The sequence below is a fragment of the Arachis hypogaea genome, chromosome 8, assembly GCF_003086295.3.
Source record: "Arachis hypogaea cultivar Tifrunner chromosome 8, arahy.Tifrunner.gnm2.J5K5, whole genome shotgun sequence".
NCBI classification, from domain to species: Eukaryota; Viridiplantae; Streptophyta; class Magnoliopsida; order Fabales; family Fabaceae; genus Arachis; species Arachis hypogaea.
Genome location: NC_092043.1, coordinates 12,400,342 through 12,418,257, shown reverse-complemented (window position 1 = coordinate 12,418,257; position 17,916 = coordinate 12,400,342). Strand labels below are relative to the sequence as shown.

Genomic DNA, 17,916 nt, shown 5'->3' with positions numbered 1-17,916 from the left:
TCACGTTACCAATCTGCTGCTTTTTTAATCCACTAATGTGAGTGCAGTTCAAGTGAACACCGTACTATATATCTTTAGGCGTTGCTACCAAGTCTCATTGAAATTGATGGGCATAAATTTGACCATCATGGAGCTGCCAATTCTTAAACCCGTCACCGACGTCGGCAATTAACCGCTCTAAGCAATGAAGGAAAATAGATGAATCTTGCGCTTTATTCAATAATAACGATATAAAAAATGAACATCAACGTTTTATCAGTGAGACACTAGACACTTCTTTTTTCTTTTCTTTTATGGGACTTCATTTATACATTGAATATTAATTCTAGTAAAACTATTTTTTGGTTCATTACGAGGGATTAGTATTCACTAGAGAGCCTGTTGTTTTGGTCGACAACCCAAGAGACAGAAATTATTTCCTCTGGTGGCAGAATACAAGTACAAAGAAAGGGATGGGCCGGAAAAAGAAAAAGAAAAAGGGAAACATGATTAAAAAATAAAAAGAAGCCATGGGGGTACACCGGGAGCTACAGGCCCAGATGAACTTAACTTGATATAGAGTCATACAGAATAACAGAATGGAGGGGATATGTTTAAAACATCTCTATGTAGTACATGTAGTGAGCCTTCTATTTACCAATACAGAACTTCCCAAATATATTTGATAATACTTCTTCAGATATATCTTCTCCACTTATCTGTCCAAGGGATAATGCAGCATCCCTCAAATCAATTGTCCAAAAATCTAATGGTAGTTCCTCCTTTATTGACGATTGTAACCTTTCAAGAGCTTCCTTGGTCCGAACAAGTTGTTCACATTGTCTCTGAACCATACAATTATATCAGAACAAATGAACAAAGCAATCACATCCTATCTTTACCCCTCTTTTATGTGTGTCTGTGTGCTTGCAAGTCTTAGGAAAAAGTCACGTAGTAGAAAAATATTGGAAAAAAGTGCATGCAACACTTGGTAAAAGAGGTATATCCTTAACCTTCACCTCTAGTTCAATTCAAACAAAATATAGATACATGATCCCAGCACTCTCCCATGCAAAAGGTAAAAAGAGACATTTAAAGCTAAGACTTTGGGAGTTGTGAGAGAACCAAAATGGTAAAGTACCTGATTGACAGTCCATTGGCGACCCCCAGAAGGAATGGCATCAAGTCCCACAAGCTCCAGTACTGCCCTCTCTAGGTCTTGTAATCCTTGACCAGTAACAGCACACGTAAACACGCGTTTACTGAAGATATCATGACTCTGACATCCTCTGTCCCAATCTGTCTCAGCGCGTGGATTGCAATCTATCTTGTTGACCGCAAGTATTACTGGGATCAAGGATCCAGTTGAACTCTAATTAAAGAAAGATTTTAATAGGATGGAAAACAACCCAAAAAGATTTAGTAAAGACTGAAAACAAACAAACAACTTTCACTTTCTAAACAGAATGACAGACAATAATCACACATATCAATCTTAATGCCAAAAGAAAGATATCCGGTATAATTTAATATTATAATGTTTCAGGGCCTTTATCCCAGAATCAGAGTGTGTCAATAACTCAATATTTATAAGATGGCCAAGTGGTGTTTGCCAGTTTTTCATATGAATTCTCAATTCTGAAACGATATTAAGAAAGTGGTAACCTGTCTAGTTCTATGCTAGCCAATGTTTGTGCCAAAATTTGCATTATCCAAATCTTTCTTCCCCAAAATAAAAATGTTTTATTTCTATCTATATCAAGATAAATACTAAATATCATGAACAAGATACGAAGAAAATGAAGAAAGAGGATTATAGGGTAAAACCTTAGCAGACTGAATCCTTTCTAGAAGTTTGGTGTCTTCAGAAGTCCACCCTTCAACAGCACTCACAGTCATGATAATTAGATCAGCACCCCTAGCAACAGCTTCTGATCTCTCTACACCTGTTAAGGGAACAGAAATAAATATCAGTACATGGAGAAATGAGTTCAAGTAAGAAGAAAAATACCGACATCCATGCACAATATTTATTGCCATAAGAGGAAGTCCTTATCCCTAACTGATATCCCTTACAAACATAAGACTTATTCCAGTGCTTCAGTAATCCATACACTAATCATAACATAAATCAGTCTCCTTGGTGGTGCAAGATAAAAACTTAAATATGCGTTGATCTAAAAGGAAAGAAAACCTCACCAATCTTTTCCACAACATCATCAGTGTCCCTGATTCCTGCAGTATCAAGAAGGGTTATAGGGATACCATTGACACTGACACTTGCTTCAATCACATCACGAGTGGTTCCAGCAATTTCAGTAACTATTGCCCTCTCACTCTGCATGCTACAAGAACACCATGCTCAATAAGTTAAATAATCAAAAAGTTAAATAATACAGTTAGATGATCATCAAGTTATTATCAGGGAAAAAAAACGTGACTCATTGCACGTTAGTTGCGATCAGCTAATTGTGTTCCAACAAATTTTACAAAAGCTTGTTAATCTTGGTAGCAAATTCAAGTCATGAGAAAACTCAAAGAAATGGTAGTAGTAGTATATTATATTTAGCCTTCCTAGGTGTGGCAAGGTAGCCTTGACTTTTCAATCTCTCATTGCAAGGTTAATACCTAGACCGAAGATTCCATAAATGAAACAAATATCAAATTAAATTATTTAATATTGCATCGATAAAATGACAGGACTTACTTTGCTCCATGCATTTAGAAGGCTTGACTTGCCAACATTTGGACGGCCAACAATTGCTATCTACAAGAAAACCATAATGAAAGAGAACAATATTCAGCAACTATTACAGTTTGATGAAATTCAAATGAACATGGACGTAGAAAAGTTGTCTTCATTGAAAGAGAACAATATTCAGCAACTATTACAGTTTGCAATGGACTAATACAAAGGCGTCATTCAGATCCTACCTGTAATCCAGACTGCAGAAGCCTGTCATAATTTTCTGCCTCCAATGCACTCTCAACATCTTGCGACATGCTATGAATTTTATCCATAATAATATTCAAATCCAAAGGAGGCATCTCATCCTCAAAATCTAAACGAGCTTCAATCTCAGTGAGCAACTCAATGCACTGCATTCTCAACGATCTTACAAGAGAGGAGAAACCACCCTATCCAAGAAGAAACGTTTTTTTTTTTGTTAAATTTCAGTATAACTTCCCCAGCAGTCAAAAGTAACAGATATAAATACCAAGACCATTAAATGCAATTACACAAGCCCATCTAACAAAGAAATTATTACATGCTCAAGAAGCAGCACCAGCTAGATTACGCTCTACATAATAAGAGACTGACGTTTTATATTAAAAATGTCCAAGCAAGTGATAATTTCTATCCTCAACTGTCGTTCTATAATTGAATGAGTACAAGTTAGTTGGTGCTCCTTGAGAGTTTTAGAATTTCTCCATCTAATATCTAACACTAACAAAAATGCACAATCACAAACACATTTTATTGCATTGCAAAATCAAATCAAACCAAATTCGAGTTAGACATGCCTGGATTCCGGCCAGTGCTGCATCTGCAGCAGCCACAGACTTGGCGGTAATCAACCTTCCAACATTCTCAGCTTGTGATAGATCCAACCGACCATTTAGAAACGCACGAAGTGTAAACTCCCCTAAAAAAAACAATGAAATTCGGAAGACAACTCTACTTCAGACAACAAAAACATTCATCAATTGCAAGCATTGCTCCAATTAACTAACTATCACAGTAAGAAGCAAAGTTGAGAGAGGGAGAGAGAGAGAGAGACCTGGCTGGGCAAGTGTAGCTCCAGCTTCCAAGCAAGTTCTGAGAACTCGGCGCAGACACACTTCACTTCCATGACACTGAATCTCAACAACGTCCTCGCGCGTGTAAGATTTTGGCGCCAGCATCGGCACCGCCAAAACCTCATCGATCACATTCCCCTCCGAATCCAAAACGACTCCGTACTCCACCACGTGGCTCGTCGGTTTCCAATCATTGTTCTTGCTCCTTTTGGCGGGTCGAAACACTCGACCCGCCACGGAAACCGCAGAAGGACCTGAGAGTCGAACGATTCCGACGGCGGCAGGTGGACCTCCCAACGACGTTACTATCGCCGCGATTGTGCTCCCTTTCTCAACTACATCGCTTGGAGTAACGTTTCTCGCCACGCGCTCGTCTCTGTTGAGCAGCAGCGCGTGGTTCTCTGGACCTTTGGAAGTTGCGGTGGCGTGGAGTTTGCGAGGTTTAGGGGAGAGAAGGAGGAAGTGACACGTGGCACGGATGGTACAGAGTGCAGGCATAGATGTGCGCGGTGGCGGAATGAGGCAGTTAATGTGGCGAAGGAGAACCCGGAGGGCGGGTAAGTGCGCCATCACTGCGTTTGGTTTTTCTGAGGCTCGTAACATTCGTTATCTGCATTCTCCTGTGATTTGTCCGTACTCACACCCGGATCCTCAATGAGGCTTGGCCCATATAAGGCCCATGAAATAGTTAAGGCCCATATCTAGGCAATTTGGAAATTTTCGTTGTATTGACTATTGACCCAGATACATCATCATCATCATTGTAGATTTGTAGTAGCATGAAAAAACCATCAAGTCTTAAAATATCAACATGATGATGACAGGGAGTCAAGGAAGACATTCTTGTATGTAAAGACTGTAGGAGTAAAGATTAAATGAGAGGCTCGTTTCTTCTTCAACGACACATCTTTTGAGCTTTGCTTTCAGTCGTTTTCCTCCTTTCCCCTCATTAAATGATAATAAAGTCAAAACACAATTTCACTGAAAATTTTCAAAGGAAGATCATTTGTCTTGTTAATGATTAAGCATTAAGAAATTGTTCGCCTGACCTTCTAAGAAAAGATCTTTTTTCGAGTTATCTTTTTTTAAAACATCTTGTAGAAAAATAAAAGTAATTTTATGTTTGGATATCTCATGTAAAAAGGTCTTTTTATCTATCAATTATGTTTGGGTATAACAATATAAAAGTACTTTTTTGTTTATTTATTACATGAAAAATATTTTTTTTAAGGAAAAAAGATCTTTTAAAAAAAGATATAAATTACAGCTTCTCAAAAAAGATTTTTTTTTTATTTTACTAGTACTTTTACTTTTACTACTAGAAATTTGCCAAATACATTAAAAAATAAAAAAGATCTTTTTTCAAGATCTTTTTTTAACAAAATAATGGCGCCCAAACATGCACTCAAACTAATGTGTTTGAAGTATTGAAATGCTTATATGTTTTTTAAGTAGTAATTTTTTGGGTATATCTTGAAACATATAATTCCATGAAAGGACCTTCAAAAAGTAGTAAATAATCATCTAAAAGTAAATATTGGAACTACTATTTGAATGTGCATTTGCATTCACCATTCCCAAGTCCCCACCACCTGGCGTTTTCCGGTGTTCATACATTCCCCCATTGAAGCCCCGGCCCCCTCTTAATTTTTTAAGACCAAAAAGAAAGGCAACATAATAATAATAAAATATTAAAACAGCTACATAGTACAATATTATTATTATTACCACCACCATGCATCAATTGAGAAAATGGTTAAAGATTTGTTACAACTTTCGTACATTCAGTGTCTGAGTCTGACATCAGACATACTTTTTACCTTTTTTTTTCTTCTTCTTTTGCTTTTTACTAAGCCTGCTTGATTGTATGTATGAATCTGGCGTTGTTTTGCCTCTTGGTTCATTCAAGAGCCAAACGTTATTTACATATCCAGCATCCAATGCTTAACGTCCTTAGCACCAAGAATCACAACCACCAAATGGTAGAAAAAGAAAGTAATTACTTTTCAGGGAGATTACAGAGAGTGAGAGATGAACAGCTTCCCTTACTAAAAAAAAAAAAAAATACACTTTTCCCTCTCATTATACAGACAACTAGGTTAGATTCCTATGGTTTTGTTTCTCAAGCAAAAAGAAGGGAAGGAGTTAATGCTTATTAGAGTTATTTAATGATTTTACATCTTATACTATACTAGTGTGCATGTATATGTATTTGCCCACTTTAGGATAAGGATATCCATATCATATAGCACTAACTATCAGATAGGCCATTATCATCATCCAACTTTATTATTTCCTTTTTTTTATTAGTAGTGATGGACCATCTCCCTCACTCTTGATCCTATAGTTGACTATAGCAGAAACCACATTGGCCTCTCTTCTCTTTTAACATTTCACATTTGTGCATGTCCCATTTCTGTTTCCTCTCTCTTCTCTTCTCTCTGTTTGAATGCAAAATTGAGATCATTGTTCATTGTTCTTTCATGGGTCCTCAGCTAGCTTTGGAGAACAATATGCAACTGCCTCTGCAACTGTGAGGAAGATCTTGTTCTCACCAATCATGTTTGCAAGCTTTGATGTGTAAATCTTGTCAATCACCACTGGGCCAGGATTTGCCAGAACAAGCTGTGTCCAAACAAAGAAAAATTAAAGAAACTCCTTTTGGTAAGATACTAGTTGTCCATGATAATATGATCAGCTTGAATTATTGTTGATTTCATTTGTTTCATATAGCAACCATAATATATAGTTTGGTACCTCAACATCTCTCTTCTCAAGACTTCTGTGTAACTCTTCAAGGGCATGGATGCCACTGGTGTCTATGTCAGTAACGGCTGCACAAAGAACACAAAGTATAAGTTAGTTAATACTTATAGAAAACTAACAAACCAGAACAGTATGTTCTTGCTTGACATAAAAATCAGACAAAAACCAAGGTAGAGAATAGAGAGACACTCACGTGACATTTCAACAATCAAAAACTGGATTCTTGTTTGGTAGTCTCCTTTTCCTTGTTCTTCTTCATCCATCAACCATCTTAGTATCCTGCAAGAGTGAGATCGCATCACTTTCAAATCCTTTTGTAGATTAGGAGAGGGATATTAAACAATTTTTATGCAGAATATGTCAATTTCAAACAAAGAAGGAACACATCTTCTACCTTTCTTTGACATAATTGGAGTTGGAGAAATATATTGCAGAATCAACTCTCACAATAAGTACACCTGGAACCTTACTAGCTTCTGGGTATTGATGGATGTTTCTATACACAGTTGTTCTAGGAATCTTCCCCAAAATACAAGTTCTAGGCCTTGTAACTTGTAGTAGAATCTTTGCAAAGGATATAGAAACCTGCCACAAAAATTGGCCAGTAGAAACTACTTCACATTTTGAAAGCATAAGATAACTAAGCATACATTAATTAATATTTAGTACTCACAGCAATTAGAAGTCCTATCTCAACAGTGGCAAAAACAACACCAAAGAATGCTCCCATGCAAGCAACAAAATCAAATTTATCAATCTTCCAAATCAAAATAGCTGCCTGATAGTCCACAAGGTTGATGACAGCAGAAATGATGATTGAAGAAAGAATGGCATTTGGAGTGTAATGGAAAAGGGGAGTGATGAATTCCAGGGTTAAGAACACAACTACAGACATCACAATATTAGATACTGCAGTTTGACAACCAGCCATGAAATTCACTGCTGACCTAGAGAAAGAACCTGAAAGCAACCGAAAGATAGATTAGAATCTTGCACTTCATGATGTACCACAAAACAATACCACAAGATGATTATAATCCTTATTCTCTTTAATATTCCAAAGTCCTTAAAGCCAATAGTGAAGAGTGATAGACTCATTTCTCCCCTATTTTGATTTATTAGTAGAAGCAAACAGTGGATAGTTATTACTTAGTTTTTCTTTCCTTTGGCTCATAATATTTATCACTTTAGTTATTTCATGAAGTTGAATTCAAGCTTACCAGTTGCAACATAACATGAAGTCATTGAACCTACAACATTCATAGCTCCTAATGCTACCATTTCTTTGTTTCCATCCAGTTGATAGTCCTTCACAGATGCAAATGTTCTTCCAATTGCTACAGCTTCCTGATAGCGGAAATGCAACGGTTTGATTGGAATATGGAGGAATATAAACTTCTCAAGAGAGGTATACATTAATGTCAAGATTTATTACTTACAGTTAGTGCTATCATGCCTGCCATGACACCAATTCTAAAACCTTTCCCAAGGTAGTCACCGGTGAAATATATTTCTTTAACAGATGAAGGATTGATCCCTTTTTTAATGTCTTTAACCTTCACATATAAATAGACACATATTTAGTTCTGCTGCATTTATAGTCATTCTTGATTCTGACTCCAATCATATGAATAACACAGGGTTCTATCTATTTTACTTACAATTTCTACTCCATGCTTATCTGCACGTGTTATGAATACAAAAAAAGTGGACAAGATAACACATATCAATGGGGCAATTGCTGGCACCCAGAAGAACTTTTTATTCTTCTTTCCCTGATCCACATAACAGAAAATGATGAGAGGATCATTACAATCCTACCTATAGAATTAAAAGAACAAACAGCCAAAATTAATAGGTTTAATGTCTTTACAATGAATTTGGCAAATAGAAGAAAACCCAAGAAGCTTGCTCCAATGAGTATAGTTTCCCAATTCCACTGCAAGATGTTAGATAAATCAATCAGTTTCATGCATGCATAAGGAAAACACTAATTAGAAATTGTTGTTTAGGCAGGACTTATTTATAAGGAGCAGTGATAGATAGAATAACCCATTTTTTTCACTTGTATATCCTTATTACTCCATCACCATCTAGGTGATTCAATATTCTTTATTTAGTAGGAGAAACACTCTATTATATGGTAACACAGTGATTAGTCTATGAATATACAATAAGTACATCTTATTATATATCGTTGGCATGTGTATAAATAATCCTATATTATTGTTTGTGTGTGTGCGTGCGCTGCGTGAGTGAGAGAGAGACATACTCCATGATGGGCTGTGGAGACTACTGAATGCATCACATTGACAATATCAGTTTTTTTTGTGAAATTTTTTGTTTTAATCCCAAGAAAGCCCTTAAGTTGTTGAAGGGCAATGGTGATGGCAGCACCCCCCATAAAACCAACAATAGCTGCATGGGACAGGAAGTCAATCAAGAATCCCAACCTGAAAACAAGAGAAAAAATCATCATCATATGATGTTGTAAACCGTGGAATCTTCATTTGCTTTGGCAAAGGTAAATACAAATTCCCTTGTATATGATACCTGAAAATCCCAAGTGTTGCTTGAGTAATCCCAGCAAAGAAAGTGGCTGTGAAGGCAAGTCTCCGATATTCCTCTGGATGTGTAGTAGGATCAATCTCATTACTAAGTGAGGTTCCCAACAAGAGAGAAACCACTGCCACCGGTCCTATTGCGATATCACGGGAGCTACCCATGACAGCATAGATTAGTGGTGGAACAAAGCTTGAGTCTGCAAATGGCAACACAAAAATCTCAGTCCAACCAAAAAAAGCAAGGTAATCAAACCAAAGAGTTTAGATGAATTCACAATTTAGTTGAATCGACTCAAGTTCGATTTGAGGACCTAAACTTATAAACTCCTAAGTTAACTTAAGAGTTAGATAACTTTGGACAAGCTAAGAGACTTACACAGTCCATATTGTGGTTGCAACTTGGCAAGGTTGGCATATCCGATATCCTGTTTTTTTCAAGTCAATTATTAAGAAAAGTGAACTTAAAATATCTTGAAGTGAAAAGCACAAATTCATGATCTTAGTAATGAAAATTTAGTACCTGGGGAATGCAAAGACTCGCAATAGTTAGGCCAGATATAAGATCTCCTCTAAACTTCTTAAGGTTATAACTTCTCCCCCAATTGAGTATGGGGAACAAGGCCTCAATACCGAGGACGAACTTTCGCGATTTCGGTTGGTCCTTGAAGGATCTTAGAGGATCATCAGCAAAGAATGTCTCCTTGATGGTGGCCTTGAATTCTTGGAACAGGTTCTGTCGTGGAGGAATTCCCACTTTGTGCACATATGGTGGTGCCTGTTGTTGGCCTTGTGATGAAGATATTGAAAAGCTTCTCTCATCCATCTGTTTTGTTTCAAGGTTCTCTTCAGCTGAAGCACCCATTGAAGACATTAACAATAATGCCCCTTCACCTATACAAGGTTATTATGTTACATGCAGTTTACCAATACATAACACAACCAGGTACATATATGTATAAGCATTTCTTATATAGTTTTAGATGCAGCCTGATGATGAAATATAATGTATACAAAGTTCTAAAATGTTTCAACTTTTAACCCACCTGAATGGAACAAGTGTAAGCTGAAGGAAGCTTTGATTCTGGAGTAGGAGCTGTGAAGTTATGGGATAATATAGCTCCAAGGACTGTGATAAGTCTAAGTCAATGTTATCAAGCTGAAACAAGCAGAAACATGAAAATATTAATGTGTGAACAGAGATATGATACATGTCACAGTCAACGCGCTAATAATTTATGCATAAATTTCAACCCCTTTGAATTGTAAGTACCTAAGCTAAAGTCATATGGTCATCAAGCAATCCCATAATAACTGTAGTAGCTATGAGAACAATAATGAATTTATAGATTAAGAGGGAAGAAGATTGTGTAAGGAGCACAAGAAAAGGGACTAGAGAAAAATTAAATAATGCATAGGAGGACAATCAATAATATTTAAAAAATGAACTTTAGGGAGAAAAAGAACTTAATTAAGTTTAAAAGTTCCATCAGAATAATATATTATATGGAAAACAATTATTTTTTTAGTGAGGAATATGATGCTTTGGTGTAACTGATCAAGACAAAGACTAAAATAATCTTGGAAAAGAATCAAGAGAAAAAGATAAGCTGACAATTCAGTTACTAAGAGAAGCCAAGTTGTGAGCTTTTTTACCCAATGAACAAGTGTAATAATCTTAGTCTTTGCCTCTTATTTCCAATGGCATAGAAAAACACTGATATACAAAAGTTCTCTGAATATATATATATCACTTTCTATTGAACTTTAAAATAGTGATGAATTTAAATCCTAGTATAGAACATCTCAATCTCAGAAAAGAGATATTAGAAAGGAATCAAATGCTTTAAACATAAAGAAAATTCAAACAAAGAACCTAAAAGTCCATTCCTTTGAAATAATCCTCACAAAAAATCAAACAAACCCGTGCTTGTCCAAGAGAATCAAAATAATTATCTTTAATTTCTTTCCTAATTGTTAATGTGAGTTGACGGTCAATAATAATTAACTCATGCATTATGCACTAAACCACAATCACAACAACAATACTAATACCAATAGTAATAATTTAATTAATTTATAAGGTGCTAAGAGAAGTTTTGTATAATTAATAACAGTAGATAATGCTAACTTTGGTCTCTGAAATTTTCAACGTTTATCAAAACAGTTATTAATTTTTGGAAATGACCAAATTAGTTCCTGAGTTTACAAATCACGAATCTCCATTCGTCTTTAATTCAATTGTTATTAACACAGAGTACTACATAGAACGCTAAAGTGTCCGTACTAAGACTCCAATATAATTAAATATGTATTTCAAATTAGTTAATTGGATTCATTTTAGTCTCTACCCCAATACAAAATTAATTAACCAAAATGAGTTTAATTAAAATACCTATTTGATCATATTAACTAACATGTGTCTAATACTCTAATTAACCAATTTGAAACGCTATTTAATTAAAATTTTTTTTTTAAGTTTTACCAGCTGGACTTGTTAAAAAAATACAACATAACGGTTATTAACTTATTAACTGTTATCTCCAAAACCAACTTGGGTTGGTCGAGCAGCTCACTCGTCTGTTAAAGTAAGTGTCGGGCTGTCAGCCGTTCGAATTTTGTTTTGTACATGCAACAATCCATTAGCTAGTAATAAACCTTTAAATGGAGCACAGATTTGCGATAGATTAGTCCTTAACCTGTCGGGTTGGGAAATATCATAAAAAATAAAAATATATATGAAAAATATATTGAGTATGTAAGGTGTTAGAGCCTATTTGATTTTGGTATTGATTTAATTTTTTTTAATTCAAATAAGGTATATTTTTTGTCATTAGAATTTATTAAAAATTTTAAAAATATTCTTACATTTTAATTTATTTTAATTTTATTTCAAAATTTTTTTATTAATTTTAAGTTTTTTTTTTAAAATTTAACTGTAAAAGTATATTTGATATAAATTAAAAATTTGAGATAAAATTAAAATAAAATAAAACTTAAAAATATTTAAAATTTCTGATAAATTTTAGACATAGAAAGTATTATTTATCTTTTTTATTTTTAAGATTTAGTAAGAAAACATTAAACCGAGAATTTCATTGTTTTTAATATTTTTCTGTTTTCCAACATAATCCTAGATATAATGAACGTTGAAACTAAAAAAAAAATATTAGCCAACCATATTTATATCTTTTTTATAAAATTGTCATATAGATAAGTGTACGTAATAGAAAAATCCTTTTATTTTGTAGATCCAACATTAATCGACTTATGTGTCTGGCCAGCATAGAAATATCAAATATCAAAGGAATTGATAGCCCAACTTTATCAAATGTTGTGTTTGGTTGCCGAGAAAAACTTCATATGAAAGGAGCTAATAACGACAACCGGCCAAACTCATAGAATAAGAACTTTGTTCACATCAACGACATAGAAATGCGTGTTTTGATTTGTCGTTAGCCATCGCTTAATCTATGTTTAAGTTATCTTAATTATATTTTGGATAATATTTAGTTAATTTAATATAGAATCATAGATTGAATTTTTTCCTAAACATATTTTTGGTGGAAGTAATAATTTCTTAAATTTTCACCTTTGAAAATTACGTTAAAATTGTGATATATACAATATTAATTATTTGTTTTGATCTTTTATATTAAGAAAAAGTATGTTAATCTTGAACTTTTACTTTTAACATATGCTTCGTCCATTCGAAATTTACATCAAGGCTTTGATTGGTTTCATTTTTTGAAAGAAAAAAAAAGGCTTGTAACTATGTTATGATACTAAAGCTAAGTCTTATTCTTATTCTTATATTTATTTTAATAATAAATAGTTTGTAATGAATTTATATGATTTTCTAAATATTGTAATATTATGAGATAATGATATTGTGTAATTTAATTTTGTTCATTTTGTACATAGTACTCAGGTTCTAATTCCATTTCCCCACTATTGGAAACATGTAGAATTACATTTTTATTTGGTGAAAAATATACAAAAGTACTAATTATATTTTATTTTATAACAATGTATGTTATTTGCCAAAATTTTCAATATTAATTATTTTAATCATGAATTAATGAATAGTCATTTGCGTGCTATGTTATCAAATTATTTTTTTGGGTATAATATGAGTATTTATTTATTGAAAAGCATTTTATTTTTTTTTAGTAATTTTTCATTCTAACGTCATTTTGGAGGATATCATTCAGCTAATATTCATTTTTTAGTAAATTAAAAAAAATTACATATTTGAACTTTTAGTTTCGAAAGCATTTATGAAGATAATTTTTCAATATTAAAAAAATTAATATAACATTATATATTATAAACATTTTATTCTTAATAATTTTTTTTACTACATTTATGTTTTTTTAAAAGTATTTTAAATTTAAAAATATTTTATGAAATATAATTTTTATAACTTATTAAAAATTATTTTTATTTGAATTTACTTTTAAAAAAAAATAAAACTTTATCAACGGGTGTAAGATTTTGTCTTCAATAATAATGATACTATTGCTGCGATGAAATTGAAAAGTCAAAGGAGCTAGGAAGACTAGAGACTTGTGTTGATTTATTGGAGAAGTAGATTGGTTGGGTCAACTCTTGCTGTTATGACTTATGAGTAATTTTCTTTCGGCTTTGCGGCATACGTGTAAGGGTAACAAAATATATAATATTTCCATTGCATGGGCCCGAATAATGAATATGGTTGCATTTCGCGGCCACATTCATGCGCTTGCTGAATTTAATTATCGTAAATAATCTATGCCTTTATTACAATTCATTACTTCCACGGCATGCAGCAGCAACTCCAACTTCAACCTACATTGCAAAATTACAAATCGCTAAAATCAAGTAGGATGATCCTTTGCCGCAACAAAAAAATTGGATGGTGCCCGGTCTTTAATTTTATTATTTATTATTTTTTTATTTAATTTTAGTTTCACTTATAAAATTAAAGGTAAGAGATTATATTTTATCTTTTTAAATGTTCAAAAAAATGAAGAGAATCCATTTTCGAATAATGCAGTGACTAAAAAATTATTTAATTTGCATAATTATCAATGTATTAAATATATAAAACTTTTTTATTATTATATTATTAAATTATATATTTTTTAGTATGATATTGTTTTTAATTAAGTATTAATTTTTGAAAGTACATCAAAAATTCTTTTAATTGATTAAACTAACAAAAGAAAGTCTGAAAAGAAAACAAATAAATTTAAAAGTAAAATTATTGAAAATGAGTAAAACGACATTAAATTTAAAGAAAGCAAGAAAATTGTCTTCGATAAGATCTAAGGACTTTGAAATTAAATACAAAATGTAGAATCTTAAAAGAAAATAAACTTGCTTGAAAAATAGCTTTGCAAGAAAAATAAAGATTACAAGAAATTTAAATGAAAAATAACTCGCATACTCAAGAATTCACTGGAGATATGAGTGTACAAGAGTATTTTCTGATATGAGATTTCAACCTATCCTTCTATTCTTCAACTATTTATAAAGTTTTTTAACCAATCAAAACCAAGCAAATATATCCCACGTGAATATAATCTTAATTAATCATTCCCGCGCTTTGAATGTTGTCCACAACTGCCATCAATTATCTTCACTTATCAACTTCTTCATTTCTTCGATTACTTCATTCTTCTTCGATGAGTTCTTATCAATCAAAATTCACTCACTTGTCGATATGCCATCTTCGATAAGCCCCATGAAGTAAGTTTTTACTTAAAAGCTCAGAACTTATTTATTTTTGACAAATAAATTGCCCCCTTAGGATTGATGCGTCTATCGAGCTATCAGTAAAATGCTCAATCCTAATTTCTTTTAAGAATTTTAAACCCATAGCTAAACAATTAATTCAGACACAACTCATTAATTTCTCACGTTTTTATTATTTCAAAAGTAACGCTAAAAAAGATCCGTTTTCCCATTAATTACTATATTCTCTCTCCTTTAATCGTGACTTTTCAAAAAAAAAATTATTTTCAAAATTTGAAAATTTTTATAAACTTTTCGTCTCCACATTTTCATTTTTTCTTTTCAAATTCATCTTCTTCCAATAGCTACGCTAATCTTTTTCTCAAGTTTCTCGTACACTCTTTTTCATCCGAAACCAAATCAACACTCATTTCTTTTTCTTTTCATCATCAATGGCTTCTTCTAAAACTCCAGAAACTTCAATAGCCAAAGACAAGAACAAATAAATTGTGACTGAAATTTTCGAGCAGTCTAATTTAAAAATATTGTCTCGATTCAAAGACACTGTCATTGAAGACTTTGAGAACATTACAAATAACAAAAGAATCCTCTTCTCTTTTACTGTCAAAGATGATACTTATTATTTTGTCAGTCCTTTGCAAATCTTAGAACAAATAAAGAAAAACATCCTTTACTTTCCCAGTGCCAAAGGAGAAAAATTACTTATTAAACAAAATATTTTCATAGCATCCTTTATTGATGGCAAAAAACCTTTCCGAAACAATCCCAAAGTCTCCTTCAAAATTGCTTATTTCTTCACTTAGTACCAAAGACTCGAACTTGTAAAAGGCAAAATTTGGAGAGCACAAAGTATACTTGAACTCTTTCGTCTTTCTCATTTTACACCAACTACTCATCATTGGATTATTGGCACTGCGCTCTATTTTTGAAACAAGACTACAAACAATTTTCACTTCTCTTGTGGAATGATTGGTCCCACACTCTTCGATATAGCTGCTATCACTAGACTTTCGATGAGCAACCCTGTAGATATATTCGATATAAAGCCCACAAAATCCAATAACAGTATCCAGAAGAATTCTTATGGAGACTTTATTAAACCCAATATGGGTAAAGAATGTAGTCCTGTTACGAACGATGAAAGCGTAGCCTTCTTGTACTACTGGCTAAACGCTATTGTCTTCTGCTCGAGAAGTATCTCGATGCAAAAATTATTTATCCCACTGGCCGCCTTACTTCATGAAGGGCACATGTTCAATTTGGCCAAATTGCTCTTAGAAAATTTATATGATGAATTAGGACAATTAATCGATAGTTTTTGAATGAAGTCTTCGATCAGTGTAAGAGGTTTCCTTTGGCTTCTACAATTTTGCCTAAATGCCATTTTTGAAAAACACATGAAACAGGGAGGAATTACAACTTAAAAAAAAACAAAGCATTGAGGGTTTTCGATTAGTTACCTTTCAACCAAATTTTAAAGATGCACACTCAACTGAAGAGTTATTTTGGAAAGCATTCTCGAAGTTTCATTCATGCAAAAATTTTCGAACTGAGGAATTAATGCTTACCTGCTTTTCAAATCAAAGATGTGACTTGTCTTGGTTTCAACGCTTCCGTTTCTCCAATGATGATGATAACATTTCGAACAACACTATTTGGGCCAATTTCCTTACTGTTCAGGTGTTCCGACAGAAATCCCTCAATACAAAAAACAACAGCTCAAAGTGACCCTCCATGTCCTCCATTATGTTGCTAGACAAATGAATTTTTCACAAGTTCTCCCAGCTCCTTTCCCTCAGAAAGATAAATCTCTTTGCCATATAGAATTCAAATCGAAAGAGAATGTCAAAAAGTGTCTTGTTATCAGTGACAAAAATCAAAGTCGTTACTCTCCTCTATCTTTTGTTTATAGTGACTTTGTCACTAAATCTTTTGATGAATGGTGGAATAATTATTATTTTTGATACAACTGTTCACTGGATGAAATAAAGAAAGGCTCGATCATGATTCCTCCGAGCGTTTCTGAGGCATCCCCAAAGAAGGCTCAAAAAAGAAAGACCGAAGCTACTGAAACCTCAAGACAACAAAAACAAAAAGCACAACAAGCTTCCACCAAGATTACCAACCCAACAAAGGTAAAAACTCAGTTAAATTTCTCTTTCGTTTATTCTTCGAGAGTTCTCATATTAAAACTCTATTATCTTTATTTCAAAAAGAATCATCCAGCGAAAGTTCTTCCGATGAAAGCCCTCAACCTTCAAACAAACAAACTTCTTCCCATTCAAAAGATTCCTCCTCTTCTTCCAATGATTTTGAGTTGAATGATTCATCGGAAACTTCTTCTCACTTTTCGCACTTCAAATCCAGAAGGTCTATTAAGATATATTTATTAACAAATTCAACATTAACTTTATCGATTTCAACTTTGTTTCACCCATTACAACTTTTATCATAATAAAGGATAGAGAAACCATTCGATCAACTCCTTCTGCATCAATGGTACAAGTTAACCCAAAAAAAAAAGGAAGATCATCATTCAAGTTCATCTTCTTCTAGTGGCAATGTAATCTCTCATTATCTGTCAAAAACTCAAAAAGCTCAATCACCTACTCAGCCAACGACTACTTCCATCATCTCTCCTAGGTATTTAGTAGGTATAATCAAAATGGTACTTATCATTTTCTCATCACCTTCTTCGAAATATTCTTTATCTAGATCAACATATTTCTCTTTGTCATTGATTAGGACTACATCAACAGCTTTGCCCTTTTCAAACTTAGCTAGTGACAGAATCCCTTTAGGAACTATTTTTCAATCAGACGGAAAAACTACTTGAGAATGAACAAGAGTTACCCCCTTGTCTTTACTATTGGAAGGTTCCCATTGCACCATTGGTCATCCATTCTTTCTTCCTCGATCTTCCCTAGCACTTCCTCGAGGATATGGATAACGGCCTCCATAAAAACCTCAATGACCTCTTTGAGGGTGCCTATACTGCGCATCTCAATTACAAAACTTTTGATAATTTCGTATCCATTGCACACCAAAAGCTTGTGAACGATTCATTGAG

At 33.4% G+C, this 17,916-nt stretch overlaps 2 protein-coding genes and 1 long non-coding RNA gene across 4 annotated transcripts; 1 reads left to right on the top strand and 2 right to left on the bottom strand.

Annotated features, from left to right (window-relative positions):
- Window positions 1–512: 512 nt before the first annotated feature.
- On the bottom strand, window positions 513–4,661 carry LOC112706149 (uncharacterized). Of its 2 annotated transcripts, none has more exons than XR_011864542.1 (8): window positions 3,762–4,661; window positions 3,505–3,626; window positions 2,914–3,117; window positions 2,687–2,746; window positions 2,179–2,317; window positions 1,807–1,925; window positions 1,121–1,326; window positions 513–824 (listed from the first exon to the last, which is right to left on the bottom strand). XR_011864542.1 is itself a non-coding variant. In XM_025757300.3 (8 exons), the coding sequence occupies exons 1-8, from the start codon at window positions 4,381–4,383 to the stop codon at window positions 630–632; spliced, it is 1,692 nt and encodes a 563-aa protein (XP_025613085.1). In that variant the 5' UTR covers window positions 4,384–4,661; the 3' UTR covers window positions 513–629. The 2 variants fall into 2 exon arrangements, 1 of the variants encoding a protein (XP_025613085.1); XM_025757300.3 differs by having other exon boundaries at window positions 1,121–1,351.
- An 824-nt stretch (window positions 4,662–5,485) lies between these two features.
- LOC112706146 (sulfate transporter 1.3) lies at window positions 5,486–10,586 on the bottom strand. The gene is made up of 15 exons (XM_025757297.3): window positions 10,381–10,586; window positions 10,154–10,266; window positions 9,631–10,001; window positions 9,487–9,535; window positions 9,100–9,307; window positions 8,819–8,999; window positions 8,420–8,485; window positions 8,208–8,321; window positions 7,986–8,102; window positions 7,767–7,893; window positions 7,220–7,506; window positions 6,941–7,131; window positions 6,740–6,825; window positions 6,538–6,614; window positions 5,486–6,405 (listed from the first exon to the last, which is right to left on the bottom strand). The coding sequence occupies exons 3-15, from the start codon at window positions 9,979–9,981 to the stop codon at window positions 6,262–6,264; spliced, it is 1,998 nt and encodes a 665-aa protein (XP_025613082.1). The 5' UTR covers window positions 9,982–10,001; window positions 10,154–10,266; window positions 10,381–10,586; the 3' UTR covers window positions 5,486–6,261.
- LOC112706147 (uncharacterized) lies at window positions 6,299–8,209 on the top strand. Its single transcript, XR_003155658.3, has 2 exons — window positions 6,299–6,444; window positions 7,846–8,209. It is a non-coding gene; the product is annotated as an uncharacterized lncRNA (long non-coding RNA).
- Window positions 10,587–17,916: the final 7,330 nt, after the last annotated feature.